Source organism: Cydia pomonella, chromosome 6 (assembly GCF_033807575.1).
Source record: "Cydia pomonella isolate Wapato2018A chromosome 6, ilCydPomo1, whole genome shotgun sequence".
Lineage (NCBI taxonomy): Eukaryota > Metazoa > Arthropoda > Insecta > Lepidoptera > Tortricidae > Cydia > Cydia pomonella.
Window position 1 is genome coordinate 23,250,358 of NC_084708.1, and position 15,199 is coordinate 23,265,556.

General features: G+C 40.5%; 1 protein-coding gene across 1 annotated transcript in view; it reads right to left on the reverse strand.

Annotated features, from left to right (window-relative positions):
* Window positions 1-15,199, reverse strand: part of LOC133519325 (kinesin-like protein KIF21A) — a 128,283-nt gene that overhangs the window by 74,772 nt on the left and 38,312 nt on the right. Inside the window, exon 3 of the mRNA XM_061853365.1 lies at window positions 878-1,106. Within this exon, the coding sequence (XP_061709349.1) occupies window positions 878-1,106 (229 nt within the window). The remainder of the gene's footprint in view (window positions 1-877; window positions 1,107-15,199) is intronic.

Below are 15,199 nucleotides of genomic sequence, written 5' to 3' on the forward strand. Positions count from 1 at the left end.
TTTGTTCCAAATACAGAGGACGTGGCCAAGACAGTTAAGGATTTGTCTATAAGTAGTGCACTTGCATAATTCCTTTGTTCCTACAGGTTTGAAACCTTAAATGGGGCTAAGTGTTACTCTTTCGATAAATTCCCTGGCGACGTGACAACTGAATTCCGCAGTTGATAATATTTTCCTACTAACATTCCTACGTCTCTATATACCACATTATTGACATGTAGGTACTGGTATCTGTTAATCTACAGACAGTCGGTTCGAAGACTTCGAAGGCTAGATCCAGGATGAACTATCTGGAAAGAGGATAAAGATCTTAATCTAAAGCGACCTCTAGGCCACGCTCCAGTAAACAATTTCTCGCAGTGTTTGTTTTTTAAGGGCCTTTTGGTTTAAGTGAGTACTAACCTGTCAATAAGCCAGAACAGTGGCGTTGTAGCCATCGAGAGCCACTTCCACCACCTTCCTCACATATTCGTACACCGCTTGCTGGTAGACGCTGGATTCGAAGACGGAGTCAAAGGTCACTCCCTCCTACAACTTCTTGGTATTTGAGTAGTAACCTGTCCATAAGCCAGAACGGTGGCGTTTTAGCCATCGAGAGCCGCCTCCACCAGCTTCCTCACACATGTTTTATACACCGCCTGTGGGCCGACGCTAGGCTCAAAGGCAAAGGCGAAGGTACGCTCCCTCTAGTCTACTTCTCTTGGTATTTGGGTATTAACCTGTCCATAAGCTAGAACAGTGGCGTTGTAGCCATCGAGAGCCGTCTCCACCAGCTTACTTACACATTCATACACCGCCTACTGATCAACGCTAGATTCAAGGGCGAAGTCGAAGATACGCTATTCTAGTCTACTTCTCTTAGGGTTTGGGTACTAACCTGTCCATAAGCCAGAACAGTGGCGTTGTAGCCATCGAGAGCCGCCTCCACCAGCTTTCTCACGCATGTTTCATACACCGCTTGCTGGTCGACGCTAGGTTCGAAAGCGAAGTCGAATGTGAAGGCCCGTTCAGCGCCGAGGGCTACACCGCCCTCGCCGGCCGCGCCGCCCGCGCGCGCGGATATCGCGCAGCCTTCGACGACCTCTGCTGGCGTTTGCGGCCGTATCCTGAAACGACAGGTGGAGTTAGACGGTGTTTTGTATAGAGTTTATATTCTTATTAACCTAAGTGCAAATGTCTTTTGAGAGAGATGATGGAGATTCCGGAATCTGAGATACAGTCGCAGGAATTTGATGATGTACCATTTTGTGCCTAGCCAAAGTCATCGTTAATATGAAAGCCGCTAGAAATCTAATTTTATTGTCACTGTGGCAGTGACAAGGTACATAGAACAGCATTTCTTTATATCTACTTGAAATGTACGACTAAAACTATAGTCTGACCAAGTCACCATCACTAAAACATAGTTTAGTAGAATCAGCTTATAATGACATCAAAGGGAAATGACAAGCATATCATCTAAGCGGATGTCATAGCAATAGCGTAGTCAAAGCATAGTTAATTAACTTCCTATTTAATTAATTTGCGTGAAATGAGTTTTATTAGTCTTAATACCTATCAACTGTCACTGAGAATCTAAAACTAAAACTACCCATGTGCCACACAGCTCCTAACTCTTTGCAGGGAAATATGTGAGGTACGGCCACGAAAACCAGCGGATATGTCAGTATAACTGTTCATAATTCCATGAAAATAGGCTTAGTAGGTCATAGTAAGCGATATAATGTAATATATAAGTATATTGCGCAATACAGTCAACAACCCTATTGGACTTACACCCTATCGTCCCTATGGTGCGTGTGTGTATTTTTTTGTTTGCTTAGCCGTTGCTGTACTATTTTTTTGCGACAGTAAATGACTTTTTTTATAAATGTCACTATAAGCGAAGTCATCTTATCAGACTTTGTTACAAAGAGTTTTATATTAAAACCAATATTCGCCCTGTAATTACATCATAATAACGGGTTGGTTAATATAAGCAGAGTCATTATAAACGGATTCCACTGTATTCCTATTCTATACTACAATGTACTCAGAAAGTTTTAATGACATGATTGGCTATTGCATGCCTGCATGGTTGATGTTATAAAAAAGTAACTGGAAATTATTTCTTAAACAATGTTAATAGTGACGGCGCGCTAAAAGTGTCGGCCGCAATATGTCGGTTATAATTATAAGAAAGTCTTATAATTTTTAAACTTCGCTCTATTGACTGTAAGCTAAGTTTAATCTATACTATACACATAGGTTTACTTTGCATTAGATATTTTCATATTTCATACCGTTAGTGGCTCAAGAATTAACGTCCGTGACGGTACTACATAGACATAGAGGCACGCAACTAAACTCTCTTCGAATCTGACACAGTTTCCATTGTTAGCCGAGGTAGTACGGTCGCCAAGCCGCTCCGAGGCCAGATTTAATTGACTCAGCTCGGCCTTACCCACAACCGGTATCAATGTGTTCGGACAGTTCTCCTGATCACCGTACATGCGGTAGTAAAGCGGAAAAATGGTGGAGGGGATAGTAATGACGTCACAAAGATGGCGGCCGGACCTATTCTTTTTGGCGGTGTATCTCGAAAACCACTTAACCGATTTTAATCATCGAGGTGTCAAATAATAGCTTATATTATGGAGATTATTTCCTTTTCTACAAACATTTACGTGAAACCTATAGGAAAAGAAATAATCACAAAAAACAGTTTTTTTATAAAATTATTATTTTTTATTTTGTAAAAATCTCCGTAAATATTAGCATTTCGCAAATTTTGTTTAATATAAAACATATTGCTTCATTATCAAGGAATATAATGAGCCTTAAAACATACAGATCGAGTAATAAACAATGAAGCTACACTCATTTATTTGCGCATGGGTAACGATAACTGGCTTTTACCGGTCGAAACTGTGGTGACTGTTACGATACGTATTGAATGGAATTTATAGAGTATCGGTTTTAATTACTGAAATTATAATTAAAATTATAAAAACCAGACACAATAATGTTACCTTACTTCGACGTTTATTCTCTTTTTTCGTCTTAATCATAGGTAGATACATATTTCTTTTTACTTAAAAATTTTATGCAGGGTGAACTTTTAACCACCAGTCATACTCTGCGCAGCGACTTTATAGGTCATACTTAACAACTTTTACTATGGGACCAATTCCGAAATCGCGAAAAAAATTATGACTGTCCCATATAAAGGTGCGACCAACTTTACCAGACCAACACTTTTCCAAACTGAGCTACAGCTGTCCGATGAAGTTAAGTACTTAGGTCTCGACAATAAACTCAATTGGAACAACCACATCAACAAACGGATAGACAAGGCGGGAGTTGTCTTCTGGCAGTGCAGAAGGATGATTGGTAAGAGGTGGGGACTCAACCCGAAAATTACCCTCTGGCTCTATAAGACGATAATCCGCCCCTTACTCTGTTACGGTGCTCTGGTTTGGTGGCCAAGAACAAACCTAGGCAACGTACGAGACAAACTACAAAGACTTCAAAGGCTCGCATGCGCGGCCACCACTGGCTGCACGAGGTCTACCCCGACTGCAGCCATGGAGGTCATGCTAAACCTTCCACCGCTGCACCTACACATACAGCAAGAGGCCAGTCTCTCAGCGGTAAGGTTGCGAACCCTCAAGATATGGTCTAACATCACAGGAGCTCTTCACACAAAATGCCTGGAAAAGGTGTATGACGAATTTCCAGTGCTTAGGTCAGGCACGGACCGGATTCACAAACAAGCTATCTTCGATAAAAGGTACAAAATACAGTTATATGAGGACGACAATCATGAAGGACTCAATCCCCGGGAGCTGAGAATCTTCACTGATGGGTCCAAAACAGACAGCGGATCGGGCTCTGGAACCTTCTCAGAAGACCTGAACATGTCGATCACCACTCCGCTAGGAGCCCATAACTCGGTATTCCAAGCTGAGTGCATGGGCATCATAAACGCGGCGGCTGCCATCACTGCAAAGAAGGTAGTAGGATCCTCCATCCGCATACTCTCCGACAGTAGAGCAGTCTTAATGGCTCTAAATAGCCATATAGTTACATCCAAACTTATACACGAATGCCACGAACGACTAATGGAGGTATGTCATAATAACAAGATCACCCTACAATGGATCAAGGGACACAGTGGATCCCGAGGTAACGATGCTGCGGACGAGCTTGCCAGGCAAGGATCGAATGCGGGGGCGATTGGTCCGGAACCGATTCTTCCGATACCATTTAGCAAGGTACGCTCAATGCTGCTGGCACGTACAGGGAAACTACACACAGAACACTGGCTGAACCAGACTGGATGCAGACAGGCAAAAGAAGCCATGCCTGGCATCAACGGAAAACTCACAAGGGCGCTCCTGCAACTAGGGAAGGTCCGACTGAGTATGGTAACCAGTGTCATAACAGGTCATGGACTATTTAATAGAGATGTGCCGACTACGGTTTTGGCCGACTAGCCGACTAGCCGACTAGTCGGCAGTCAGGTGGCCGACTAGTCGGCCGACTAGTCGGCGTAGCCGACTATGGTCTTCGCCTAAGTTCGGGCGTAATCGGAAACGTTCGGGTCGCCTGATTCGCTGCCGCACGTGGTTGCGTTTTCATGTTTTGACTAGTTTTGTTTACCTTTCCGATTCACTTGTTGCTCCGGTGTGTTATTATTAGAAAAACATACATAACGAATCGTAATTGTTGTTTAAAAGTTTAAATAAACAAGTAGTGATCTTTATAAACATTATGACTAAAAGAAAATCACGCGTGTGGACATTTTTTGACGATGTTGAAGATGATTCAAGTAAAGTGAAGTGTAATCAATGCCAAGTACTTATTTCGCGAGGTGGACTGGGTAAATCGGCAAACACTTCGAGTATGGTGGTTTTTTTATTTTATTTCCTTATTTTTTTGGAAGATCTAGGCAGCCGACTATTCGGCTCATTTTGCCGACTAGTCGCCGACTAGTCGCCGACTATAAATGTGGCCGGATAGTCGGCTTTCCCGACTAGTCGGCGACTAGTCGGCACATCTCTACTATTTAACAAACATCTTTTCACAACAGGTGTCACAGACAGTCCCCTGTGCCGAGGTTGCATGGAGACAGAAGAAACAGCCTCTCACGTGGTGCTGGAATGCAGCGGAGTGACTCCATACAGGGCTAAACATCTCGGATCTCCGAGAGACCTCCCCGAGGTCCTACTCAACATCAAAGGTTTGATAGGATTCCTCGAGGAGTTGGGCTGGCAGGACTAGCCCACCCCCAACATATCACGCAAAATAGGCGCAAGTCGTCGAGTTGCGGAAAAATCGCCCGAATACAATACAATACAATACAATACAAGGTGCGACCAGACCGCAGCTTAAAAAACGGTCACGATACGGAATCGCAGTGACGCGTCGTATGCGTACCGTTTTTGACGCATTCTCCCCACACCGCTGTTTAAAAAACGGTGACGGTACGGAATCGCAGTGACGTGCTTCACGCGAATCTTTTTTGTTCGCAAAACAGTTGCGTCTTTTACGTCACCGGTACGGTGTCCGCCATAAGATCTCCGTGTAATATTTTTTGCGATTTTTACGCAGTTCAATTTACGGTGCGTCAGCTTATTTTAAGCAGCGGTGTGGCGAGCATGCGTCATGGACCCGGGTACGTCCTTAAACTACGTCCAAAAGAGAGGTATGGGCATTGTGAATGTCATCTCGCTTTGTGTGGTAGGGCACAGCCAGTGGGTGTCATTCCAGATCCAAATTTTCTTGCGTGATTCGGCATTGGTCCCATAATAAAAGTTGTTCAGTATGACCTGTAAAGTCACTGCGCAGAGTATGGCTGGTGGTTAAAATTTCATCTTATACCTATATTCGACACAAGTAGTAAGTGATGAAATAATACGAGTTTTGAGGGAAAAACAAAAAGAATATATTAAAAAACTTTAAAACAAGATTAACATGGAACGTTGCTAGCCGCGTATATATGGCAAGTAGATGTACCTAAAAGTCGAGATTTACTCTCACGCGCTGCGTCGCGTTGCATGTAGTAAAACTGCAGGCGCTTATGTTTGTGGCCTATTTCCAACACCCTCCTCTGGGCACAAACCCATTGCCATTGAGAATGTCTGATGCTTCGGCCGGTGCAACCCTTTTGTCAGTACATCGGCCAACATATCTTGAGTGCTTTTGTAGCGAACGCAGATTTGTTTGTTGGTAATACGCTCCCTCACAAAATGGTAGCGTATATCGATGTGCTTGCTTCTGGCGTGGTAGATGTCATCACCTGAAATGCTAATAGCACTCTGATTATCGCAAAACATGACAATTGGTATACCTGACATGGTGGGCCAAAAATCTTCTTCCAATTGTTTGAGCCAGATGGCTTCTTGTGTTGCTGTAGCTAGTGACATATACTCCGCCTCAGTGCTCGAGAGAGCTATTGTAGGTTGCCTTTTAGAGCACCAACTAATGGCGGCACCCTGAAAAGTGAAGACATATCCAGAACAGGATCTTCTGTCTTCAGTATCTGACGCCCAATCTGCGTCGCAGTAGCCTACTATATTGGCATTATTTTTCTTGAAGGTAAGTTTTAAATTTTGTGTACCTCGCAGATATCTTAAAACTCTTTTTGCTGCCATCCAGTGCTGTGCTGTAGGTTTATTGTTAAATCGGCTTAATTGATTTACAATGTAGGCTATATCAGGTCTGGTACCTTGCGACAAGTATAAGAGACACCCTATCAGCTCTTGGTATGGGATATCTTTTAAGACATCGTCATCATTTTCAGCCTTTTTCAGTTGCAGATTAGCTTCACACGGCGTATGCACTGGTTTGCAGTCACTCATATTGAAACGAGTAAGTACCTTCTCTATATACATAGTTTGATCCAGAGACATTTCATTCAGTGATTTTTCTTGAGTAATTCTAAAACCAATACAACATTTAGCTTCACCCAAATCCTTCATATGAAACTTTGTACTCAGTTTCTTCTTTATCATCTTGACAGATTTTTCGTTGTTATAAAAACATAGTAAATCATCCACATAAACTGTCAGAATCAATATATCTTTTTCATTGACTATACGATGATATATGCAAGGATCTACTCTGGATCGTGACATTCCTATTTCTAATAAAGCTGCATTGAGCTTTTTGTTCCATTGTCTGCTGGCCTGTTTAAGACCATAAATGGATTTTTTGAGTAAGCAGACTTTGTCGCCTTCTTCAAAGTATGGTGGCTGAGACATGTAAATGTTTTCTTCAATATCTCCTTGCAAAAATGCAGTAACTGCATCCATTTGATGAATTTTTAAATTATACTTTACAGCCAAACCAATTACGTATCTTATAGAAGTGTAACGTACCACAGGTGCATAAATCTCATGATAATCTATGCCCTTTTTCTGTTGATAGCCCTTTACAACCAATCGTGCCTTCAATCTTGATACATTTCCCTTCTCATCTGTTTTGGTTTTATAAACCCACTTGCAGGGGATTACTTTTTTATTTTTAGGCAAATCAACTAATGTCCAAGTATTATTATCAAGCAGTGATTTATGCTCTTCTTTCATAGCATGTATCCATTGTTCTGCCTTATTACTCTGTAGCGCTTCAGAAAGACTTTGCGGATCCTTATCTAAAATACTCATTGCAGATTCACTGTTCATGCACATAAAGGATGCATCATCTTGTGGAGGATCAGCTTCATATATTTCTTCTCGACGTCGCGGTCGAAGATTCCTATCTAATTGTGGAATTTCAATACTCTCTTCAGGAATATAAGACTCATCATTAGGATCTGAATAAACTGATGTAGGTGACGATGACGAATCAATATTTATAAATGTACTATTCAGTTCATCAGTTCCGACGCTATTATTATCATCATCCTCTTCTCTCTCTTCAGGTAAAGGTAAGTAAACTGTTTTAGGCTTTGGTAAGTTTAATTCTTCCCTTTTGTGAGACAATTTTTTCTTACTCATTTCCTGTGTAACATCATTTCTTTGATCACTAATTTTTTTTTCTCTTTCAGGTGCAGATGTATCATCATGTACATTTCCTTCATGTGTACTATCTTTCCTTTCATTACTAATTACTTTTTCTTTTTCAGGAGCAGACTCATTATTAATTATATTTCTTTTTACAGTGGCCTCGAGAAATACTACATCTCTACTTGTTATAGTTTGCTTATTTTTAGGGTCTATGAAACGGTAGCCCTTTACGGAGTCACTATAACCGACAAAAATCAACTCACGGGATTTTGGATCCAGCTTTTGGCGGCGTTCTTTAGGTATGTGAACCATCGCTTTGCACCCAAAGATCTTCATGTAGCTTAAATCTGGTTTCTTGCCTGTCCAAACCTCTTCTGGAGTGACGTAGGAAAGGGCTCTCGTCGGCGAACGATTTATAATGTGCGCTGCCGTGACCACTGCTTCGCCCCAGAAGTTGTTCTGTAATTGAGCATTTAGTACCATACATTTAGATCTTTCAACAAGAGTTCTATTCATCCTTTCGCATAATCCATTTTGTTCCGGCGTATATGGATTTGTAGTTTGGTGCAATATGCCAAATTTCTTGAGATAATTTTCAAAAATTTTATTTACGTATTCTTTGCCATTATCTGTCCTTAGAATTTTAATTTTCTTATTAAGTTCATTTTCAACTCTTGCTTTATATTCAACAAATTTATCAAAAACTTCAGCTTTACTCTTCATGGTAAATACATATACTTTACGTGAAAAATCGTCTATGAAAGTGACAAAATACCTGGCACCTCCAAGTGATGCAGTTTGCATCGGTCCACATACATCGGAGTGGATGACTTCTAGCAACTCAGTTGCTCGGGAGCCTTCACCTGGAAATGGCTGTCTAGTCTGCTTTCCTTCAATACAACTTATACATGTTATATTTTCTTTACACGGAGACAATTTTACACCGGTAGTACAATTTGGAACTTTTTCCATATCTTTGAAGTTTAAGTGACCCATTCTTTGATGCCAAACAAAATTGTCATCATCAGCAACCGCGGCAGGCATGGCATGAACTTTTTCTTTTATTGTATTTAACTTATACATATCATTAATCTCAATGGCATCTGCTACTTTTAAACCAGTTTGTTTATTGATTATTTGGCAGCCAATTTCATCAAATTCAATTTTACAGCCACTTTTAATCGTCTTACTGACAGATATAAGATTAGTGCCTATATCAGGTACATAGAGGACATTTCTTACCTGTATTTTACTTATGTTTCCTTGTGTGTCAGGTACTTTGATTGTTACATCTCCGCAACTCTGTACTTTGAGTATGTTATTGTCAGCAATTCTGATGCTTGTTACAGGTGGTGCCCTTTCGTCCTCAAGCCATTCTCTGTGTAACGTCATGTGCCTCGACGCGCCCGAATCTACGTACCAGTTCAGCGAGTCATTATGTGTGGTGGCACTGGTGGCTGAAAAAGCTGCAATAAAACCATTATCTTTATTATCTAATTTATTTTTCTTATGCCAACAGTTTTTGCTTAAATGTCCATATTTGTTGCAAAAAAAACATCTTGGTCCTTTTGATTTACTTTGCCCTTGCCCTTTATCAGACTTTTTATTGTCTTGCCTTCTGGAGTTTGAGTAAAATGCAGTTGTTTCCACAGTTTTTACTTCCTGTAACAATTTTGTTTTAATGGAATCGGCACAGATTTTTACTCCGGAACTCTCAATAGCCATAATCATGGGTTTATATACGTCTGGCAATCCCGCTAGCATTAACGTTCCCAGCCATTCATCGTCTACTTTAAATCCAATATTTCTTAAACGATGTGCAGATGACATTATTTTATTTACGTAATCTTCTATACTTGCACTTGTTTCTAGCGTAGTATTTATTAAATCTTTTAGCAAGCCCACTTTCCGAGTCAAGCCCGAGTCCTCAAACGCTCGCATTAAGTTTTCCCACACCTCTTTGGATGTTTGTGCCTCTCTAACATGCACATATATTATGGGGTCAATAAGTAAAATAAGTTTTGACTTAGCTTTAATATCCTTTTTAGCGTCGACTGACTTGCCGGATTCTGGTTCGATGCATTCCCATAAATCTTCCAACTGCAAATAGGCTTTTACTGCAAAACTCCAAGTGGCGTAATTTTCTCTTCCAGACAATTTTTCAATGCTCAATAATCCATTATTAGACGTCATTATAATGTATTACACTTGATATTAAACTGAAAAAGAATCCTACTTGGTGCCCGTTTTAGGTTAGAATGACTTGAAATTTTACTTAAACTATTTCACTTTAAAAACACTTTGACTTTCAATTGTTATTTTATGTAGGCATGGGGCGGCCCATAACCTGATGAAATAATACGAGTTTTGAGGGAAAAACAAAAAGAATATATTAAAAAACTTTAAAACAAGATTAACATGGAACGTTGCTAGCCGCGTATATATGGCAAGTAGATGTACCTAAAAGTCGAGATTTACTCTCACGCGCTGCGTCGCGTTGCATGTAGTAAAACTGCAGGCGCTTATGTTTGTGGCCTATTTCCAACAGTAAGTACTTACAGACCAACTATGATACACATTTTGCCTGTATAGTGATACATAGTGAATAAATTAATACCTGATTTAAAAAATAAAACAAAAATAACAAATAGCATGTTATTTAATTCAGTAATCACTAATCAGTCTTAAACAATGAACATCATACTTTTAGATTAGACAACAAAATGTATATTTATACTGTGTTTCGACTTGAAAGATTTTACTGCTTTAAAACATAAGACAAACCTACCAACCAAATGTATAAAAAAAAAAGTTTTTTGTGATTATTATTTTCCTATAGGTTTCACGTAAATGTTTGTAAAAAGGAAATAATCTCCATAATATAAGCTATTAGTTGACACCTCGATGAATACAATCGGTTAAGTGGTTTTCGAGATACACCGCCAAAAAGAATAGGTCCGGACGCCATCTTTGTGACGTCATTACTATCCCCTCCCACCATTTTTCCGCTTTACTACCGCATGTACGGTGATCAGGAGAAACGCCCGAACACATTGATACCGGTTGTGGGTAAGGCCGAGCTGAGTATAAATTTTTTAAGTAAAAAGAAATATGTACCTACCTATGATTAAGACGAAAAAAGAGACTAAACGTCGAAGTAAGGTAACATTATTGTGTCTGGTTTTTATAATTGTCATTATAATTTCAGTAATTAAAACCGATACTCTATAAATTCCATTCAATACGTATCGTAACAGTCACCACATTTTCGACCGGTAAAAGCCAGTTATCGTTACCCATGCGCAAATAAATGAGTTTAGCTTCATTGTTTATTACTCGATCTGTATGTTTAAAGGCTCATTATATTCCTTGATAATGAAGCAATATGTTTTATATTAAACAAAATTTGCGAAATGCTAATATTTACGGAGATTTTTACAAAATAAAAAAAAATGATTTTATAAAAAAACTGTTTTTTGTGATTATTTTTTTTCCTATAGGTTTCACGTAAATGTTTGTAGAAAAGGAAATAATCTCCATAATATAAGCTATTATTTGACACCTCGATGATTAAAATCGGTTAAGTGGTTTTCGAGATACACCGCCAAAAAGAATAGGTCCGGCCGCCATCTTTGTGACGTCATTACTATCCCCTCCACCATTTTTCCGCTTTACTACCGCATGTACGGTGATCAGGAGAACCGTCCGAACACATTGATACCGGTTGTGGGTAAGGCCGAGCCGAGTCAATTAAATCGTGTTTCTAGAGGGCTTTTGAGATTTGGCGACCGTACTATATGGGCAACATTGTTGTTTAAAAATACGTATTATATTATCTTCCTAGCGTTGTCCCGGCATATTGCCACGGCTCAAGGGAGCCTGGGGTCCGCTTTGACAACTAATCCCAAGAATAGGCGTAGGCACTAGTTTTATTCAAAAATAAGTATAAGCAAATAAAAATAAGATAGTAAGTAGGCATATTATAATGCGCTTATGAACGTCAAATAAAGCTAAATCGGCTCTAACCCAACAGCTCTGCCCGAGAAGATTTACATTTATATCCCTCTAAAATTGTAGGAGGATATCCCAATATGGTACCGACAAGAAACTCTGCGGGATACATCTTTTCAAAACATTACATATTATAATTGCATTTAATGCATGTTCCATTATACCTCTGACGAGACGACCGAGAAGATTGAAATCCCCCTAAATTGTAAGAGGGTATGCCAATGGGACCGGCAGTTAAATTAAAATCCTTCATAAGCTTTTTATAATTACGAATATAAATTATATTCCAGTGTGACACACCTATCTACAGAAAAAAACCTTTACTCCAGCGGTTTTACAATTCATATTAGCCTTTCATCCTTTAAGACTTTATTCACATAATTTCTGTGAAACATAGGATGTTAAATTTATCATGAAGTCGTCTGCTAACAAAATTTCAATTTCAAGTTAACTAGAGGCTACCCCCCCATTCCCCTGCAACGATAAAGAGAACATACCATCAATAATAGACAGTGAAGTCAAGAAAGCATTGTATCAGATGAAAGCGGATAAATCTCCTGGCGAAGATGGCATTACATCCGATCTTCTTCGCGCAGGTGGTGACCCAGTTATCAGTGTCCTCGTAAAACTGTTTAATCAGGTTTTACGAGGTACTCGCACCCCAGAATCCTGGAAGACCGCCATAGTCACCATCTTACATAAAAAAGGAGATATTTCGAAGTTGAGTAATTATCGCCCCATAAGCCTTCTTTCCCACACGTACAAGTTATTTGCAAAAGTTCTGTGCAATCGACTAACTCGTATACTCGACGAATGCCAACCTCCCGAGCAGGCTGGTTTCCGGAGTGGATTTTCAACTATCGACCATATCCATGCAGTAAAGCAGCTGATGGAGAAAAGTCATGAGTACAACCGGCCCCTGTGCATGGCCTTCGTTGATTACGAGAAGGCCTTCGATAGTGTCGAACATTGGGCCGTGTTTGACGCTCTCCATCGCTGCTCAGTTGATACTCGCTATGTGGATGTGCTCCGGGAGCTATATAGCTCGGCAACAATGCAAGTTCGGCTTCACAAACTAAGTAACCCCATATTCATCCAAAGGGGAGTGCGTCAAGGGGATACCATTTCACCCAAGCTTTTTACGGCGGTCCTAGAAGACGTCATAAAAACGCTTGCATGGGACAAAACTGGACTCAATATCCATGGTGTCTTCTTGTCGCACCTGAGATTTGCCGACGACATTGTTTTGTTTGCCGAGACCCTGGAAGATCTTCAAAGCATGATTGAAAGCCTATACCACGCTTCTTTGAAGGTAGGTCTCAAGATGAATATGTCTAAGACTAAGATTATGACGAACATCCCCGGTAAATCGATTCCAATCATTAAGGTTGGGAACGAAATACTAGAGGTGGTCGAGCAGTACTTGTATCTTGGACATATTCTATCATTTGACAAAACACATCAGCAGAAGGAGATCTCCAGGAGAATTCAGCTGGGTTGGGCGGCATTTAATAAATTAGCGGACATCCTGAGACCTGCTAACATTCCACAATGCCTGAAAACTCGCCTCTTCAATCAATGTGTCCTGCCCACCATGACCTACGGTGCCGAGACATGGACACTCACCAAGGAGGCTGTGCATAAAATCTGTGTAGCACAGAGAGCCATGGAGCGCGCCATGCTCGGTATCAAGCTTCAAGATCGAGTAAGGAATGTCGAGATCCGTCGTCGCACCAAGGTGCTAGACGTGGGTTGCGTCATTACCAACCTAAAATGGAGTTGGGCGGGACATGTTGCTAGGCAGAGTGATGGCAGGTGGACTAAAATGTTAACGGAATGGTGGCCGCTTTCGGACGAAAGAAGCCCCTGGCGTCCGTTGGCTCGTTGGGTGGACGACATTCGGAAAATTGCGGGACACTTCTGGATGCGATTAGCTCAGGATCGGGACAAGCGGCGTACTGGAAGAGAGGCCTATGCTCAGCAGTGGGCGATAAAAGGCTAATATGAATGAATGAATGAATGAAACCCTACCTTGCATATCTTCTTCTCCTAAGCTTTTTTCCCATCATCTGGGGTCAGCTCTCCTTGTCTGTCTTTTCCATTTTTGTTGCATATATTTAATACAAAAGAAGGAAGGATAGATTCATCAGGCTTCAAGCGTCAACACCTGGTTGCTTCGAGAGCCACAATTTTTATTAATTATTTGTATCATTCGATCCAGTTTCTGAGTAAAATTGATTAAAAACAAAGTGCGTTTTTTTTTAAATGATCTTTTATGCCGAGCCGCACAGGTACTAAGATCGGAGTTGTACCTGCATCCTTCAGGGGTTCATGGTGAAGAACTTGAACGGGTCACTCTCTTCCCACGCAAGGGAAGAGGCATTGAGGGGATACGGTGATAAGTGATAACTGCTCCAGAAGATTTGTTTCTTTTTAAAATTGAATGATTACTCGTACTATATAAACTAAAATTTCAATCAAAACGGCGGCGGCCACCTGTCAAATCAAACAGCTTGGCCGACGTTCACAATTACCGCGGCTGTGGGCAAAAGCGGAAGTTCTATACATATAAGGAATGTGGAAGCGTTGCTATGACTGATTCGTTATGTATTTACAACTGGAAGGGCTTAAGGCGGAGGGTAGGGCAAGCTCTTTCCATACAAACTTTGTGCGCGTTTTTCTTCGTTTGTGTTTGCCTACAGTTATTATTTTTGGTAAATATGTTTATTTCTGTGTTAGCTAGGGCTTGAATGTTTATTTTTTAATTTTAACTTTTTTGGTATTTTTATTATTTTAAATAAAGAAAAATTTGGCTCAGGAACGCTTCGGCCCCAGTTTCATTTCGTCATCTCCATAAATCGTCCGCAGTGTTATGTCGTCACCCTACAATTCCTAATTCGTAACCTTCCTAACTCGTCCACTTTCTTATATCGTCAATACCCCATTTTGTCTAAATTCCTATTTTGACCATAGTGCCAACTCGTCCAATATCTGATATCGTCAATATACCATTTTTGTCTACGTTCCTATTTCGACCAAAGTGCCAACTCGTCCGCGTTCCAAAAGTCCCAAGCCTAACTATTACTATGCTATGTAGTTGACGAGTTGGCACTGTGGTCTAAATAGGAATGTTGACGAGTAAGCACTATGGACGAATTAGGAGTGTTGACGAATCGGCACTGTAGTCTAATTAGGAA